Source organism: Hyperolius riggenbachi, chromosome 3 (genome assembly GCF_040937935.1).
Source record: "Hyperolius riggenbachi isolate aHypRig1 chromosome 3, aHypRig1.pri, whole genome shotgun sequence".
NCBI classification, from domain to species: Eukaryota; Metazoa; Chordata; class Amphibia; order Anura; family Hyperoliidae; genus Hyperolius; species Hyperolius riggenbachi.
Genome location: NC_090648.1, coordinates 111,616,847 through 111,633,252, shown reverse-complemented (window position 1 = coordinate 111,633,252; position 16,406 = coordinate 111,616,847). Strand labels below are relative to the sequence as shown.

Here is a 16,406-nt window from a genome sequence, read left to right as displayed (position 1 = left end):
CTGGTGTGTATGTATGTGTGTGTATAATGTATAAATGTGCTGTAATGTGCATTTATACATTACCTGTCCTGTGACCGCCTGTCTGCCGCCTCTCTGCAATTATCTGCATACACGCTGCTGGTGTGTATGTATGTGTGTGTATAATGTATAAATGTGCTGTAATGTGCATTTATACAGTACCTGTCCTGTGACCGCCTGTCTGCCGCCTCTCTGCAATTATCTGCATACACGCTGCTGGTGTGTATGTATGTGTGTGTATAATGTATAAATGTGCTGTAATGTGCATTTATACATTACCTGTCCTGTGACCGCCTGTCTGCCGCCTCTCTGCAATTATCTGCATACACGCTGCTGGTGTGTATGTATGTGTGTGTATAATGTATAAATGTGCTGTAATGTGCATTTATACAGTACCTGTCCTGTGACCGCCTGTCTGCCGCCTCTCTGCAATTATCTGCATACACGCTGCTGTGTGTGTATGTATGTGTGTGTATAATGTATAAATGTGCTGTAATGTGCATTTATACAGTACCTGTCCTGTGACCGTCTGTCTGCCGCCTCTCTGCAATTATCCGCATACACGCTGCTGGTGTGTATGTATGTGTGTGTATAATGTATAAATGTGCTGTAATGTGCATTTATACAGTACCTGTCCTGTGACCGCCTGTCTGCCGCCTCTCTGCAATTATCTGCATACACGCTGCTGGTGTGTGACGTCACACACCGGCGTGCTATGCGCTGGCAGCGTGTATGCGGGTAATTGCAGAGCGGCAGAAGACGGACGGCCACCATAACACAGGACAGGTAATGTATAAATGCATATTACAGCATATTTACATATTACACACACTTGTACACATTCCGGGAACAACGCCAGGGGTTTCGTCACTTGTCCTGATATCGCTGCCGGTTACACTGGGACCCGATAAAGCAAGTCGGCCCTACATCTTGCAGCATGTCCAATCGACTCATGGCCAATTTCAACAAGAAATTGGTCGCATTGTCGGTTGGGCATGCAATTGGCTGCACCAATTTTCATCTGATTTTGATTATAATAATCGAATCGGATGGTTAATCGTCCGCCAAGTTGTCTGATGTATGGTCACCTTTAGACAGGATAGCTTTTCAGGGACACAAAAAGCAGATTTCAGTGATCTTTGGAAGCAATTTAAATGCGAAGCAAAAAATATTTGAAAATTAATTACAGCAACTAAAGTTGGGGAACACTTTTATTGAATTCTTCACATAGTTCTTTAAATTAGGATGGAAAAAAATAACATATCCATTAAATGTGACTTATCACCCTTCTGGCAGGTTTCATGTCGACAGCTAAAAAACCCCCACTACAAAGTGATGCGAATGCGGCTACCTCCCGATGCGGAAGTGCATTGTAGGAGATGGGAAGCGGCTGCGGGCGGATGCGGACGTGCGAGAATCTGCAACATGCTGCAGATTCTCCGATCGCTCCGCACAACATGCATGCAGCGGAAACTCTTCCATTGCTGTGCATGTGTTTCAGGACACCTGCGGTGCGATGCGGCTATGTAGCCGCATCGCACCGCTCCTAGTGGAAACGGGCCCTCAGAGTCTTCCTGTACTGTCCCTGATCATTCCAGTCAGGAATAGCATGCAGGAGGAGGAGCTTATCACAACCCATTTGCATAGTGTTAGTACCTTCAGCAGAGGTCACCCACTGTGGACCGACTCTCCACACTGATCAGTAGTGGTCAGTGTTGCTCTTTGACATGCACATTGCTATAGGAGCCCCACTGTGTACTGTACAGAATCAGACTGGGAAGGTAGAACTGAGGTGGAGGGGATATGATGGCTGGGCAGTCATAAGCCATAGATTCAAACCTGATCTATCAGGAAGTGACATCACAAGGAGGGAGCCTATAGGAAGCGCTACAGATGGCCACACCTATAGACAGGTTACAGGACAACTTACCTTGCTCTCAGAGTCCTCCGCGGAGCTGGTGTTGGCTCTGCCGGTGGGGCCTCCGGTGGTGATCCCTCTGCTGGTCCTGGAGTGGGTGGCCTGGAAAAGGAAAACAGAGGTAAGTGTAAGAAGGCTGTGGAAATCTTCAATGGATATAATACAATTCTTATCCTGTCTAACCGGCTGGTGGGCAGATCCCATACATGGACACCAAATGGTCAATAAGATGCTAATTATTCTTGCATGCAAATTTAATATAAATTGTATGCAGCTTGGAATTGGGCCAATCAAAAATGACAGGAAGAACATTTGTTTTACCCAGTTCCAAGTTGCATGAAATTTGCATGCAAGCCGGAATTGCATGCATTTCAGTAATATCTTGTGATTGGCTCCCATTGTTATCCTACACCTGCATCCATTTTATAAACTAACCATCAAAGTCCATAATGATTAGTAGCAAGTATTGGAGAATTACTTACTGGTCCTCTGCAGCTGGTGGCTGGTTGTCCTCTGCAGCTGGTGGCAGGATGTCCTCTGCAGCTGGTGGCGGTGGCTCGATGTCCTCTGCAGCTGGTGGCGGTGGCTCGATGTCCTCTGCAGCTGGTGGCGGTGGTGGCTGGACGCAACTGCAGAAAAGTGAAAGAGAACTATCAGTCACACAGTAAATACTTTGTAGGGCTAAGGAAGGAAGAAATAGCTTGTAAACTGTTTATTCTCAAGAAACAGCAAGGAGATACATATATGTAAAGACTCCTGCAAGTACTTACGGTTCAGCGCTTCCATTCACTTGTTTGGCTAATAAAGTACTTACATTGGATCCTCGATGTAGTCGTCTCGGATCCTGCAAAAAATGATAAGAAATAGCAGGAATTAATATTTTTATTATTTATTGGATTTATATAGCGCCAACATATAACGCTGTGCTGATGCTAAGTCACCTCCTTCCTCTAGTGCAAGGAGCTATAGACCCTCCGGACCACCCCCACCAGTCCTTTCCCCGATCCCCCATGTCCCCCTCCAGCACTCAGGAAATAATGAGCTGCTGGGGGGGGGACAGGGATGATTGGGGGAAAGTATTGGAAAGGCTTAAAAGAGGCACTTTTTTCTAATGCATTTCTGCAGTAAGGTAAAGACTGAATTGCTGTACTGTGAATACTAATGTTCATCACTAGAGGGGCCTGGGGAGACCGCGTTCAGTCATGGAAGACCCCAACACCTAGGCAAGGGTGTAGCAATAGTCATAGCAGCTGCTATGGGGCCCTGGAGCAGAGGGGGCTTGATGAGATTTGCATTCTCATGTTGTAGATCACATGAGAATGCAAATCTCCCAGCTACCTCATATCCATAGGGGAGAGGTAGGTGGTCATATCCATAGGGGAGAGGTAGGTGGTCATATCCATAGGGGAGAGGTAGGTGGTCATATCCATAGGGGAGAGGTAAGTGGTCATATCCATAGGGTAGAGGTAAGTGGTCATATCCATAGGGTAGAGGTAGGTGGTCATATCCATAGGGTAGAGGTAGGTGGTCATATCCATAGGGGAGAGGTAGGTGGTCATATCCATAGGGGAGAGGTAGGTGGTCATATCCATAGGGGGACAGGTAGGTGGCATTTCCCAAGTATGCCTACATTTTATGGCCCCATGAAAGTTTTGCTATGGGGCCCCATAATGTCTAGCTACACCACTGCACCTGGGCATTCCCTACCTAAATACCTCCTTGTATCACTGAGGGCCCAAACGAAAGAGGTGTGTCTGCCATCCCCAGTGCTAATGGGGGAAATAGTGGAGCTGCTTGTGTATTGCTGTGTATTGTGTATATGGGAATACTCACCTCTTCACCACTCTCCTCCAGGCATCCTCCTCGTCGTCTCTATAAAAGGAAACAAATATAAAATGAGGTTACAATCCTTGTACAGCAATCTAATGCAGGTCAGACTATAAGATTCAGGTAATACTTACGTGAGGGGGGGCACCGGGTGCATCTCCATGGCAAATATGAGGTCAGCAGCCACGGCGGTGATGATCCTAGGAAATAAGACAAAGGGCGAGGCGTAACTTTTTATGTTATTGATGAATAAACTCAAAGGTAATACTTACACAGCAACTCAAGAATGGAAAGGAGTCCGGATAAGCGGCTGGAGGCTGGAATGTAATACATGTAATGGAGACACGTGATCACAGGGCCAGCTTATAGCATGGCAGATGTTATAGAGCATTAGTAGTGGGTCTCTTTCACACCATCCCTGTATATCTCCATGGCTATACAATGTCATGTAGAACAGGTAGGTGATTGGACACGCTGATGTCTATAAAATGTCCCAGAGAGCTGATTGGTCAGTGGTAATACTTACCCCCACAGGTTCTCGGGTGTTGGGGTCTGCATGTCTTCGTAAGATCTGCAGGGAATAAAGCAGACATAATCTCAGCATACAAGGAAAAGACAACCAACTGCATCTTACAAGTATTGCCAGTGTGTGTCCCCCGCCCATCTAAATGCACACGTATCTGACAACAAACTGCATCTTACAAGTATTGCCTGTGTGTGTCCCGCCCATCTGACTGCACACGTATCTGACAACCAACTGCATCTTACAAGTATTGCCTGTGTGTCCCCCGCCCATCTGACTGCACACGTATCTGACAACCAACTGCATCTTACAAGTATTGCCTGTGTGTGTCCCGCCCATCTGACTGCACACGTATCTGACAACTTACTGCATCTTACAAGTATTGCCTGTGTGTGCCCCGCCCATCTGACTGCACACGTATCTGACAACCAACTGCATCTTACAAGTATTGCCTGTGTGTCTCGCCCATCTGACTGCACACGTATCTGACAACCAACTGCATCTTACAAGTATTGCCTGTGTGTGTCCCGCCCATCTGACTGCACACGTATCTGACAACCAACTGCATCTTACAAGTATTGCCTGTGTGTGTCCCGCCATCTGACTGCACACGTATCTGACAACTTACTGCATCTTACAAGTATTGCCTGTGTGTGCCCCGCCCATCTGACTGCACACGTATCTGACAATCACTGCATCTTACAAGTATTGCCTGTGTGTGTCCCGCCCATCTGACTGCACACGTATCTGACAACTTACTGCATCTTACAAGTATTGCCAGTGTGTGTCCCCCGCCCATCTGACTGCACACGTATCTGACAACCAACTGCATCTTACAAGTATTGCCTGTGTGTGTCCCGCCCATCTGACTGCACACGTATCTGACAACTAACTGCATCCCAAGTCTACACAGACTATCATGGAATCTTGATGCAGTCCCCCCCTCCTATCATGTCACCACCCCCCCTCCCATTAGAGTGTAAGCCTTTGGCAGGGCCCCTCCCTCCTTGTGCATCCTATCTGATTGTGCATTCTGCTCATCGATTAACATGAACTTGCATTACTCAGACTACTACTCTAGTGCCTGGATCTAGCATTGTGTGTCTTATTGCTTATTCCCTGTATTGTTTTGTCTGTAACCCCTATTATCAATGTCTGCAACCTAATTTATTGTACAGCGCTGCGTAATGTTGGTGCTATATAAAAACAATAAATAACAATAATTAAATACTTACGGCATCGGTCCATGGTTTCTGGTCAGGGCGGTGGTTCTGCACGATGGCCAGGGCCAATCCTAAGGAATACAGGAGACAGAATGATTACATGAGCCATCATATTATCATAGCACATCTGTATATAGTCAGGTCTGAGCAGTATTAGTGACCTCGGCCCTCATCCTGTAATGAAGTGAATGTGTGATGATTTCATATGTTCACCTTCCCACAATAACATTACACATACAGTAAAAACATTTTATAAACAAAAAGTGAATAGTAGATGTGATACTCACTCAACACTTGGTTCGTCCAGGATGTCCCTGATGAAGAGGGCGGGGAAGCCAAACGAGAGTAGCAAGGGTAGCTAAGGATGAAAGAGAGAATAATGAGCTATCTTTGCTTGAAATGGGGACTCTGACATGTTTTAAACATGTACAACAGCAATCTTTCCACCTTCTGAACAATACGGGAACGCAAGTCAGTGAAGGTGAGAGAAACTGCTATCACTAGTCTATGATAATGGCCTCAATTCACTACGATCATGCTGGGAGATAATAAGGCAAGAGAAAACTTTCTACAAACAGTTAGAGAGTTAGCTTATCTCTTCATTCCTTAAGTTACCTCCTCTGTAGTTAAAGGGGGGCACTATGGCGAAAAATTGTAAAATTTAAAATATGTGCAAACATAGACAAATAAGAAGTACGTTTTTTTTTCCAGAGTAAAATGAGCCATAAAATACTTTTCTCCTATGTTGCCGTCACTTACAGTAGGCAGTAGAAATCTGACAGACGTGACAGGGTTTTGGATTAGTCCATCTCTTCATAGGGGGATTCTCAGCAAAGCTTTTATTCTTTATAAAGATGTTCCCTAAAAAGGATTTAAACAATGATGCTGTCCAGCTTCCCTGCTCGTTACACAGTTTTTTTTTGGCAGTTAGAGTAACTGCCATTCACTAAGTGCTTTTCGAAAATAAATAAATCCCTGAGAATCTACTATGAAGAGATGGGCTAGTCCAAAACCTCTCACTTCTGTCAGATTTCTACTGCCTACTGTAAGTGACAGCAACATACTCACTAAGCCATCATTAGCAGAAGCTGTCACTAGGGAAAGCCACGCAGGAGAGGAGAGGTCTGCTGATCGGCGCAGGAATCGCTGGTGAGGTGAGCTGATGCTTCTGCTAATTATTCTTACACAGGGCCAGTGGAGAAAACATGGCGGGGGAACCAGAGGACCACATGGGGGGGGGGAGGGGATACAGGGGGACAGGTGGACCACTCAGGGGTACAGGAGGAAGACAGGGAGAACCAGAGGACAACGCAGGGGGGAATAGAGGGGGACATGGGGGGGACCAAAGGGGGCAAAGGAGGACACAGTGGGACAAAGGGACAGAAGGGGACACACAGGGTAAAGGAGGACACAGTGGGACACTCTGGGAGTACTCAGGGGAAGTAAAGGAGGACACAGAGGGACAGAAGAGGATACATGGAACATGGACGCATCAGGTTTAGTATATATATTTTTTCCCTGGGATTGACCCTATAAACCTAGGTGTGTCTTATATTCTGAAAAATATAGTATATCACACATAGAACGCATGTATATCACACATCTGTTTATACTATAAGTGAATATAAACAGGTAAAACTCAAAAATTTTGACTATCATGCAAAAGTCCATTAATTCCAGTCATTCAACTTAAAAGGTGAAACTGATACATGAAATAAGAACCCATTGCAGGTGTTTCGGATTAATTAGCTGATTAGAGTCTGACACTTTGAGCCTAGAATATGGAACATTTTCACACTATTCTAATGGTCTGAGATTTTGATTTTGGGGGTTTCATAAACTGTAAGCCATAATCATCAAAATGATAACAAATAAAGGCTTAAAATATCTCGCTTTGCATATAATGGGTCTATTTCTTATATTAGTTTAACTTTTTAAGGTTAAATTACTGACATAAATTAACTTTTGAGCGATATTCTAATTTTTCGAGTTTGCACCTGTAGGCTTTGTAGACAAAGAAAAATGACTTACAGCTCGTCTCTTTCAAGGCCTGAAAATAAAAGAGAGAACATGAGTGAGATTATTCAGAAATATCAGGCACAGAATAGTTTGAGTATTGTAGGCTTTGTGGCATAAGCTGGGTCCTCCCCTATAGTAATAATAGTGTCCTGCACTGACTAGACGATTGTCGTCACCAGGGCCAGGACAAGGTCCCCCCATTCAATTGTGCTCACCCCAGTATAGGTAAGAAATGCACCTGCAGTAATAAAAAGCAACTACCCCTTTCCCCAAGTATAGGTAGCCAGATGTGCCTCCAGTATTATGTCACGATAAAATTAAAAAAAGAATGCTGCGCTGCCCCCTGGCGGATTTTAATAGACCGCCAGGAGGGTTAAGTACCCTTTCTCCTCAGTATAGATAGCAGATGTTCCCCGAGTATTAGGTAGCCCCCTCCTCACTATAGATAGCAGATGTGCCCCCAGTATTAGGTAGCCCCCTCCTCACTATAGATAGCAGATGTGCCCCCAGTATTAGGAAGCCCCTCCTCAGTATAGATATCAGATGTGCCCCCAGTATAGATATCAGATGTGCCCCCAGTATTAGGTAGCCCCCTCCTCAGTATAGATATCAGATGTGCCCCCAGTATAGATATCAGATGTGCCCCCAGTATTAGGTAGCCCCCTCCTCAGTATAGATAGCAGATGTGCCCCCAGTATTAGGTAGCCCCCTCCTCGGTATAGATAGTAGATTTGAGTAAACTCTCGATCATACTCCAATTGTAGCTCTGCCATTACCGTTGCTGGTCCTGTGTGTGTACAAGACTCATACTTACAGTCCAGATATCCGCCATTTTCAAAATCAGACTGAAAAGAGAAAAGTGGAAAGACACAAGTTAGTATTTCATGTTATTACATTATATTCAACAACAACAGCAACTTTCATCCATTCCTCACATGCCATGTTGGGTGTACTTACTGAGTCACTGTCTGAAACCTCACGGTCCTCACTGTAATGAGAGAAACAAAAACTGTGTCAGATACAGGAAGAGTAAAGTAACACAAATAGCAATACTAGGGAGCCTCTGTGGCCCTCCATCACCCCCCTCCCCAGACAGTATTAGGTAGGTTCTGTGGTCTCTTGTTACATCCCTCCTCCCAGGTAGCAGCATTAGGTAGCCTTTGTGGCCCCCTCCATCACCCCCACCCCATACAGTAGTATTAGGTAGCACTTGTGCCCCCTTATCATTCCCAAATTATAGTATTAGGAAGCTTTTGGGTCTGCCCACCCCGATAGTAGTAGTAAGTCATTTTTGGTCCATTCTTAATGCCCAGATAGTTGTATTAGGTAACCTTTTAAGCCCCCCCCCCCCATAGTAGTATTCAGTATCCTTTGTACACCCCTCCATAGTAGTATTCAGTATCCTTTGTACACCCCCTCCATAGTAGTATTCAGTATCCTTTGTACACCCCCTCCATAGTAGTAGTATTATTATTATTTAGTATTTGTATAGCGCCAACATCTTCCGCAGCGCTGTACAGAGTATATATAGTCTTGTCACTAACTGTCCCTCGAAGGAGCTCACATTCTAGTCCCTACCATAGTCATATGTCTATATTGTGTAGTATATAGTAGTGTTAGGTGGCCTTCATGCACCCCCCCCCCCCCCCCCATAGTAGTATTAGGTAGTCTTTGTGCACCCCCCATAGTAGTATTAGGTAGCCTTCATGCACCCCCATAGTAGTATTAGGTAGTCTTCATGCCCCCCCCCCCCCCCCCCCATAGTAGTATTAGGTAGCCTTCATGCACCCCCCCCCCCATAGTAGTATTAGGTAGTCTCTGTGCACCGCCCATAGTAGTATTAGGTAGCCTTCATGCACTCCCCATAGGTAGTATTAGGTAGTCTTCGTGCACCCCCATAGTAGTATTAGGTAGCCTTCATGCACCTCCCCATAGTAGTATTAGGTAGTCTTTGTGCACCGCCCATGGTTATACTCACATGTCTATATCAAGGTCTATAAGAGAGAAAAAAACAGGAAAGTAAATTCACCGGCAACTGCCGCTCTATATGGACATCAATCTATTACCTCTATATAAAGACACTATTGGTGGTGAGATGCTGCACATGTATTGATATACTTACACAATCTGCAGGCTAGTGGCCGAATGATCCACTGTTCGGATTGGAAACTCCCTATATAAGAAAGAAAGCAAGACATTATTAGGTATTGCTAATGTTACAGGAGGGTTACTGAACAGCATATGGATATACTCACAACATGGATGGAGGGCTCAAAGTTTTCGGGTCCTCAAGGTCAGACATAATTCTGTAGAGAAAAGAACAAAAGAAACATTAAGATTACATGGTCTGTATGACGTCACATCAGCCATAGTGATGTAATAACATTTTCCAATGCACAATAATACACAGGTCAAAATAAATCAGGTCTCAGTGGCATACTGGGTAATATAGTGGGATAACATACAGTGTGGCTCGGGGTAAATTTAAGTTTATAAATGGAGAACCCTAAGCCACACTCTGAGCCGCAGCCCGGAAGGATATATGCAAAGAGGGCATCAGGATCCGGCCACATGTAGCCCGTCTTCTTATACTGGGGGACCTCTCTGGCTACTTATTCTGGGGGAGATTTCTCTGGCTACCTATAGTGGGGGGGCTCTCTGGCTACCTATAAGGGGGGGCTCTCTGGCTACCTATAAGGGGGCGCTCTCTGGCTACCTATAGGGGGGGGCTGTTCCCCTTGGACACAGGGAAGTGATCCGCTGTGATAGGCTGAAGCCTATCACAGCCGATCACGCCGATAGGCTGGCGGGGGGAGGGAGGGTTATACAGTTGATTAAAAAAAGCTAAAATGTTATTGAAAAATAACATAAATAAATATTTACAAAAAAAACAAACACTGGGGGTGGGGGGGGGGGCGATGAGACCCCACCAACAGAGCTCTGTTGGTGGGGAGAAAAGGGCGGGGGATCACTTGTGTGCTGTGCTGTATGACCCTGCAACTTTGCCTTAAAGCTGCAGTGGCCTATTTAATTAAAAATGGCCTGTCACTGGGGGGGGGGGGGGGGAATCGGAAGGGAACGGATCATAACGGATGGGATCAGATCCAATGTTAACCTATGGATCCGTTTACATCCGTCCGTTCAAACGGATCCGTTTCCGCATGATCCGCTGAAAGGACCGCAAGTTTCCTGCTGCACCAATTTTTCAGGACCGCTGAGTCCAGCGGAATAGAAACGGAAGCTGAAGCACTGCAGTGGGGGCAATGAGAAAACGGAAAGTTTCTTCACACTAGTGAAAAAACTGACCGTTCTAAACAGAAAAATACACTTTAGGGTTGGGGGTCTGGGGTGGGGGATAATGGAACGTAAGCAGCGGAAAGATAATGGAGTGGCAACATAGTGAAAACAGATCCAATTGGCCGGTGATAAGATCTATTTTCACGGATCCGTTTGCCACTTCAACGCAAGTGTGAACCAGGCCTTACACAATTTAAGTTTTACAATAAATGGGATAACAGCCAGAGAGTTTATTATCTACTGTAGCACTTCTACAATAATAATGGGTGAAAACTGAGAAACTGTATTTTTTCATTTTTTTTTCTTCTTTCACACTATGCATATGAAATAAAATAACTCCTGAGGGGAAAAAAACCAAAGGATGTCTAGTTTGTCCTGAAAAAAAATGCTTTATAGATCACTAAAGGTGCCCATACATCAACTGTATGGGCAGATCGACCAAGAGACAGATCTCTCTCTGATTGAATCTGATCGGAGAGAGATCTGTTGCCTGCCCATACACCACAGGCCAATTCCTGATCGATTTCACCATGAAATCTCTCGGGAATCGGTCTTGTGACATCACATCCTGGGTGCGTGTGATGTCACACAAGCCCACGTTGGGCCGGCAAATCCGTGGGGCGCGTGTAACACAGAGCCAGCGATGGGCAGGTAAAGTATACTGCAACAGGCACCAGGGGGGGCATTTTACATTAGGGAGTGCCAGAGCTTCCGTTGCATTTGTCTCTCGTCCCGATATCGCACGCCACTGCCGACTCGAACCCAATTGAGCAAATCGGCCTTACATCTACAGCCTGTCCTATCGATACATTCGACCCAAATTGGTTGCATCATAAACCAAACCTATTATAACAATTAAAACAGATGGTCAATCGGTCGTCCCGACACCTAATGTATGCCACCTTCAGGTATCATAAGTAGTGTTAAAGTTACAGCTTATTAAATAAGGGCATAGCTAAAATGTCAACTGTCCATAAGGGGGAAGCAGGAGTGTGAAGTGGTTAATATCACTGCAATACTCACAGCAGTCGCTGGTCGCACAGTAGTCTTCCGCAGGTCAAAGGATTAGTAGATACGTCTGTAAATGGAAAGGAGACAGTTAAAGGACAGTCCTCAGCAAGTCTATACAGACACACATATGACTACAGGCATGACATCAGTGTTTGTAGTGCCATAAAGCAGCTGCTGTGCCTGTTACTAATGCTACATCTCTATGTATCAGATAAAAATATCAGCACAAGCCGCCCTCAGTATAAGCCCAGCAAATTCCAACTTCATATCTACAGGGTGGGCCATTTATATGGATACACCTTAATGGGAATGGTTAGTGATAGTAACTTCCTGTTTGTGGCACATTAGTATATGTGAGGGGGAAAACTTTTCAAGGTGGGTGGTGACCATGGCGGCCATTTTGAAGTTGGCCATTTTGAATCCAACTTTTGTTTTTTTAATAGGAAGAGGGTCATGTGACACATCAAACTTATTGGGAATTTCATAAGAAAAACAATGGTGTGCTTGGTTTTAACGTACCTTTATTCTTTCATGAGTTATTTACAAGTTTCTGACCACTTATAAAATGGCACAGAACTACTGCACCTGCGCAGTACAGTCATGAAGTCGCAATGACGTCATCCGGATTGTACTGCGCAGGCAGAGAACTACTGCGCCTGCGCAGTACAGTCCAGCTGACGTCAGCGTGACTACGTGAGCCACACGCTGGAACACAGGTAGGCCCTCTTGTACCGGAGGGGACCCCGGGCCACCGGCGGGGAGCAGAGCTGCAGTGAGGGCACAGGACGGCTGCCAGGGGCTGGAGGAAACCCCAGGTAAGTGGATTTTTTATTTTGATTCTTCCTGGACGTGTCCTTTAAGCAGCAATCTGCAGCGCACATTCATGCTGGAGTGTCTGTGGAAGAAAAAATCTGCCTGGCTTGTAATGCCTGGTACACACCATGCAATTTCCCATCAGATAGATGGGTCAAAAGATCATTTCTGACAGATCTGATCGTTTTTCTGATCGATTTTCTGATCACTTCTATGCAAAGCGATCAGAAAAACAATGGGAAATCAGATCGGACCTGTTGGAAATGATCTATTGGACCCATCTATCTGACGGGACATTGCATGGTGTGTACCAGACTTTAACTGAAGTGAGGGAAGAAACAGATACCGATGGAGACGGACACTTGGGTAATAAAGGAGCCAATACCACATATGGGACAGTGCCAATTTCTGCTCTAATGATGCAGAATACAGGAGAACTGCAGATCCCAATGTGGGAGAACTGCTAGTCAAAGTCTTGATTGTGCTGCAGACCCAGGTGCTGGCTCTGATTAGAACCAGTCCTTCAAGAATTGTGAGCGCTGGAATTTGTGGGGACTACAAGTCCCAGCATAGCCCAGCGCATAGTACAGGATAGGTCTCTTGCACTATATGGAGCTGCCAGTCTCATGTGACATGGAAACACTAGCAAGCAGCCCAAACATTCCCTGCCAGCCCCATAGAACAGACAAGAGGACGGACTACAAGTCTCAGCATACAGTGTAAGTCTTGATTATGAGTGGAACCACAAGTCCCAGTGGAACCACAGTCCCTTTCAACCCTTCTGCCAGTACTGTAACTATACAAAGCAAACAAAATCAGGGAGTCCCAGGTGGCATCATGCCAGGCCGCATGTTCAGGCAGCTGATCTCTGCACAAATGATGCCCATACATGGTACATGTTTTTCATTTCTTCCGTTAGATTGAATATAAAGATTTTTTCAACATGTCCAATCGGATTATTATTGAAAAATCGTCCTGATTTTTTTTTTTTTCTTGATCAAAACAATAAATTATTTTTAACTTTCATTCGATTTGATCATATTGCTTGAATAAATGAAAACGTTTTTATTGTACCATGTATGGGCACCATAACATGGCTGGGCAGATTTATTTATTATTTAGGCAAGAAATATTGTTATTATGTTGTGCAGAATAAAGCCAATATATTATCTGTTTTCAGCTCATTGTTATTCCGCCCTGTTTTTCTATCCGCTTCCCCTCCTACAGTCTTTGGAGTAAAGCTACATACACACATTAGATAAAAATTGGTGGTATGCCTAATAAAACGACCGATTAACGAGGTTTCAACCTGATTTATGGGCAGCAACCAACAACGACCGACCATCAACAACCCAATAAAATGATCGATATCAGGAGTCTGCCATGATCAAACCTGTTGGAATCGTTTGACCAACGGTCTGTTACTGTTGTATGTGTATACAATTAATTAACCGTCGTACAATGATCATTTTTATTAAAGCACATGCGTGAAAGTATCGCCTGCGTAGTAGTGCGACCAAAGAACACAGGCGCGGGATTTTCCGCACATTTGTACTAAGAGCGGTCGTTCCTTAATGTTACATTTCAAAAAGGTTTATACGTTTAGAATACCTCTCATGCTATTGCGCGGTGTTCCCTGTCTGCCCACCGGCCAAGCAGGAAGTGACACGCGTTTGCCGTCACTTCCTGCTTCGGGTTTGCGGAAGCGTATGGTTAAAATATGCTTCTACGCATGTGCGCCGCAACGTCATGTTGCTGAATTTTTACAAATTCAGGCGTCGCCGGAGACTAACATGACTTCCAGGCCGATGCAGATCGCAGCAACTCGACACATCGCCACAGCGCTAACGTGGTTTTTGACCTGCGTCAGGGATTCATCACTTCTGCCACGTCACGCCATAACGTCGCAGTATTAAAGTCTCCATAGACTTTCATTGCATGGTGGTGGGATGCGGTAAGATTACCACACTACCTCAGTGTGAAAGGGCCCTGAGGGATAATAAAGCAGCCCATGTATTGGCCTTTAGTATTTCCACTGCACATTTATTACGTTTCTTCAGTCATCTTGGGGCATATTTTAACATCACTACTTTGACATTAAAGGGGTTCTGTGGAGTTTTAAAAGAGCACAAACAGACACTTACCCGGGACTTCTATCGGTCCCCTGTGGCTGTCATGTCCCGCACCGTCCTCCTCCAATCACTCGTTCCCAGTCATCGGTCAATTATTCGTCTAACAAGACGAATAGAGCGTGCTCCCGCTGGCGTCTCGGGGACCTTACTGCACAGGCACAGTACACTCCCAGAGACGCGAGCAGGAAGGAGCCTATAGGCCCAGAAGACCTGACACAGACTCCGCCCCCCACCAACTGCCACTCTCCAGGCTACATGTGCTTATCATGCTGATAAACACATAAACACAAATTGCTGAAACCAATCAACTTCAGGAGTTAATCCTAAAGGGGCCCATACACTTACACGATTTCCCGCTGATATACAGCAGATTCGATCACTGTGATCGAATCTGCTGTGAAATTGTTGCGCAAACGCTGACCGAACGATCGATTTCCATCCAAAATCGATTGTTCCCGTCGATCTGTCCACAAGAAAGATTTCGCTCGATCACCGGCGAGTCGGGAGTGTGTGTCGATAGCGGCGTTCGAATGTCCGACGACCGACGCTAGTGGCAATACATTACCCGTTCCGCCGGCGCGTGTCCCCGCTGTCCCGTCTCCACGCTGGCTTCACTTCTTCCTGTGTCGACAGGAAGTTTAAACAGTAGAGCGCCCTCTACTGTTTAAACTTCCCCCGACAGGAAGTAAAGTGAAGCTGGAGCCCAGAGCGGATAAACAAACACAGAACATTTATATCGCGATTTTCTCCTGGCGGACTCAATGCGCCAGAGCTGCAGCCACTGGGACGCGCTCTATAGGCAGTAGCAGTGTTAGGGAGTCTTGCCCAAGGTCTCCTACTGAATAGGTGCTGGCTTACTGAACAGGCAGAGCCGAGATTTGAACCCAGGTCTCTTGTGTCAGAGGCGGAGCCGTTAACCATTATCCAGCCACCAGAGACAGCGTTACCGGGGGACTTGTGTCGGCCGGATCAGGTAATGTATGCAGGGGGCGGAAGTAGCGGCAGCTCCACAGACGGTGAATCGGTTTCATAGTGAAATCGATTCTAAATCTGTATGCAGTCAGGGCAGCCAATAGATCCCGCCTTGATCAGATTCGATCACAGAGGGATGTATCTGCCGGTCGATCTGGTGGCAATCGACCAGTGTATGGCTGCCTTAACCTGCAGAAGCCATTACAGAGGCCTCATATGACATGTGTAGCCATAGTGCAGTGTTGCCAACCTTTCAAATTATTTTTTACTGAGAAACTTCTAAAAATTTACTGGCAAATATATATATATATTTTTACTGACACCCATTCCTGCAGCATAGAAAGCATGGAAAGGGCTCAGCGCTGAAAAATTGGCCATAGCCATGCAACATAATGTGGGCGTAGTTGGGAACCAAATATACATAACCTAATGCTAGATACCCACGAAGCAATGTTCTGACAGATTTACTGTCAGATCGATTATTTCTAACATGTCCGATCTGATTTCTGATCGATTTTTTGTTCATTTCATTCGGAAATCAGATCAAGCATGTTGGAAATAATCAATCTGACTGTAAATCTGTCAGAGAATTGCGCAGTAAAGTTGGGGATGACAGTGTTGTTGGACTGCAATAACAGCATATGTGACAACAC

At 45.4% G+C, this 16,406-nt stretch overlaps 1 protein-coding gene and 1 long non-coding RNA gene across 3 annotated transcripts in view; both read right to left on the bottom strand.

The window, feature by feature from the left end:
* Positions 1–5,542, bottom strand: part of LOC137561109 (nuclear pore complex-interacting protein family member B12-like) — a 6,446-nt gene extending 904 nt beyond the window's left edge. The window contains exons 1-7 of one of the 2 annotated variants that reach the window (XM_068272362.1): positions 5,522–5,542; positions 4,290–4,334; positions 3,898–3,963; positions 3,770–3,808; positions 2,751–2,780; positions 2,419–2,565; positions 1,949–2,038 (exon numbers count right to left, since the gene is read on the bottom strand). In XM_068272362.1, the coding sequence (XP_068128463.1) occupies positions 1,949–2,038; positions 2,419–2,565; positions 2,751–2,780; positions 3,770–3,808; positions 3,898–3,963; positions 4,290–4,334; positions 5,522–5,526 (422 nt within the window). In that variant the 5' untranslated portion in view covers positions 5,527–5,542. The remainder of the gene's footprint in view (positions 1–1,948; positions 2,039–2,418; positions 2,566–2,750; positions 2,781–3,769; positions 3,809–3,897; positions 3,964–4,289; positions 4,335–5,521) is intronic. The other variant, XM_068272363.1, reaches the window with a different exon arrangement.
* Positions 5,543–7,537: 1,995 nt separating this feature from the next.
* LOC137561108 (uncharacterized) lies at positions 7,538–12,772 on the bottom strand. The gene is made up of 7 exons (XR_011029873.1): positions 11,849–12,772; positions 9,784–9,834; positions 9,651–9,701; positions 9,507–9,522; positions 8,486–8,516; positions 8,343–8,373; positions 7,538–7,559 (listed from the first exon to the last, which is right to left on the bottom strand). It is a non-coding gene; the product is annotated as an uncharacterized lncRNA (long non-coding RNA).
* Positions 12,773–16,406: the final 3,634 nt, after the last annotated feature.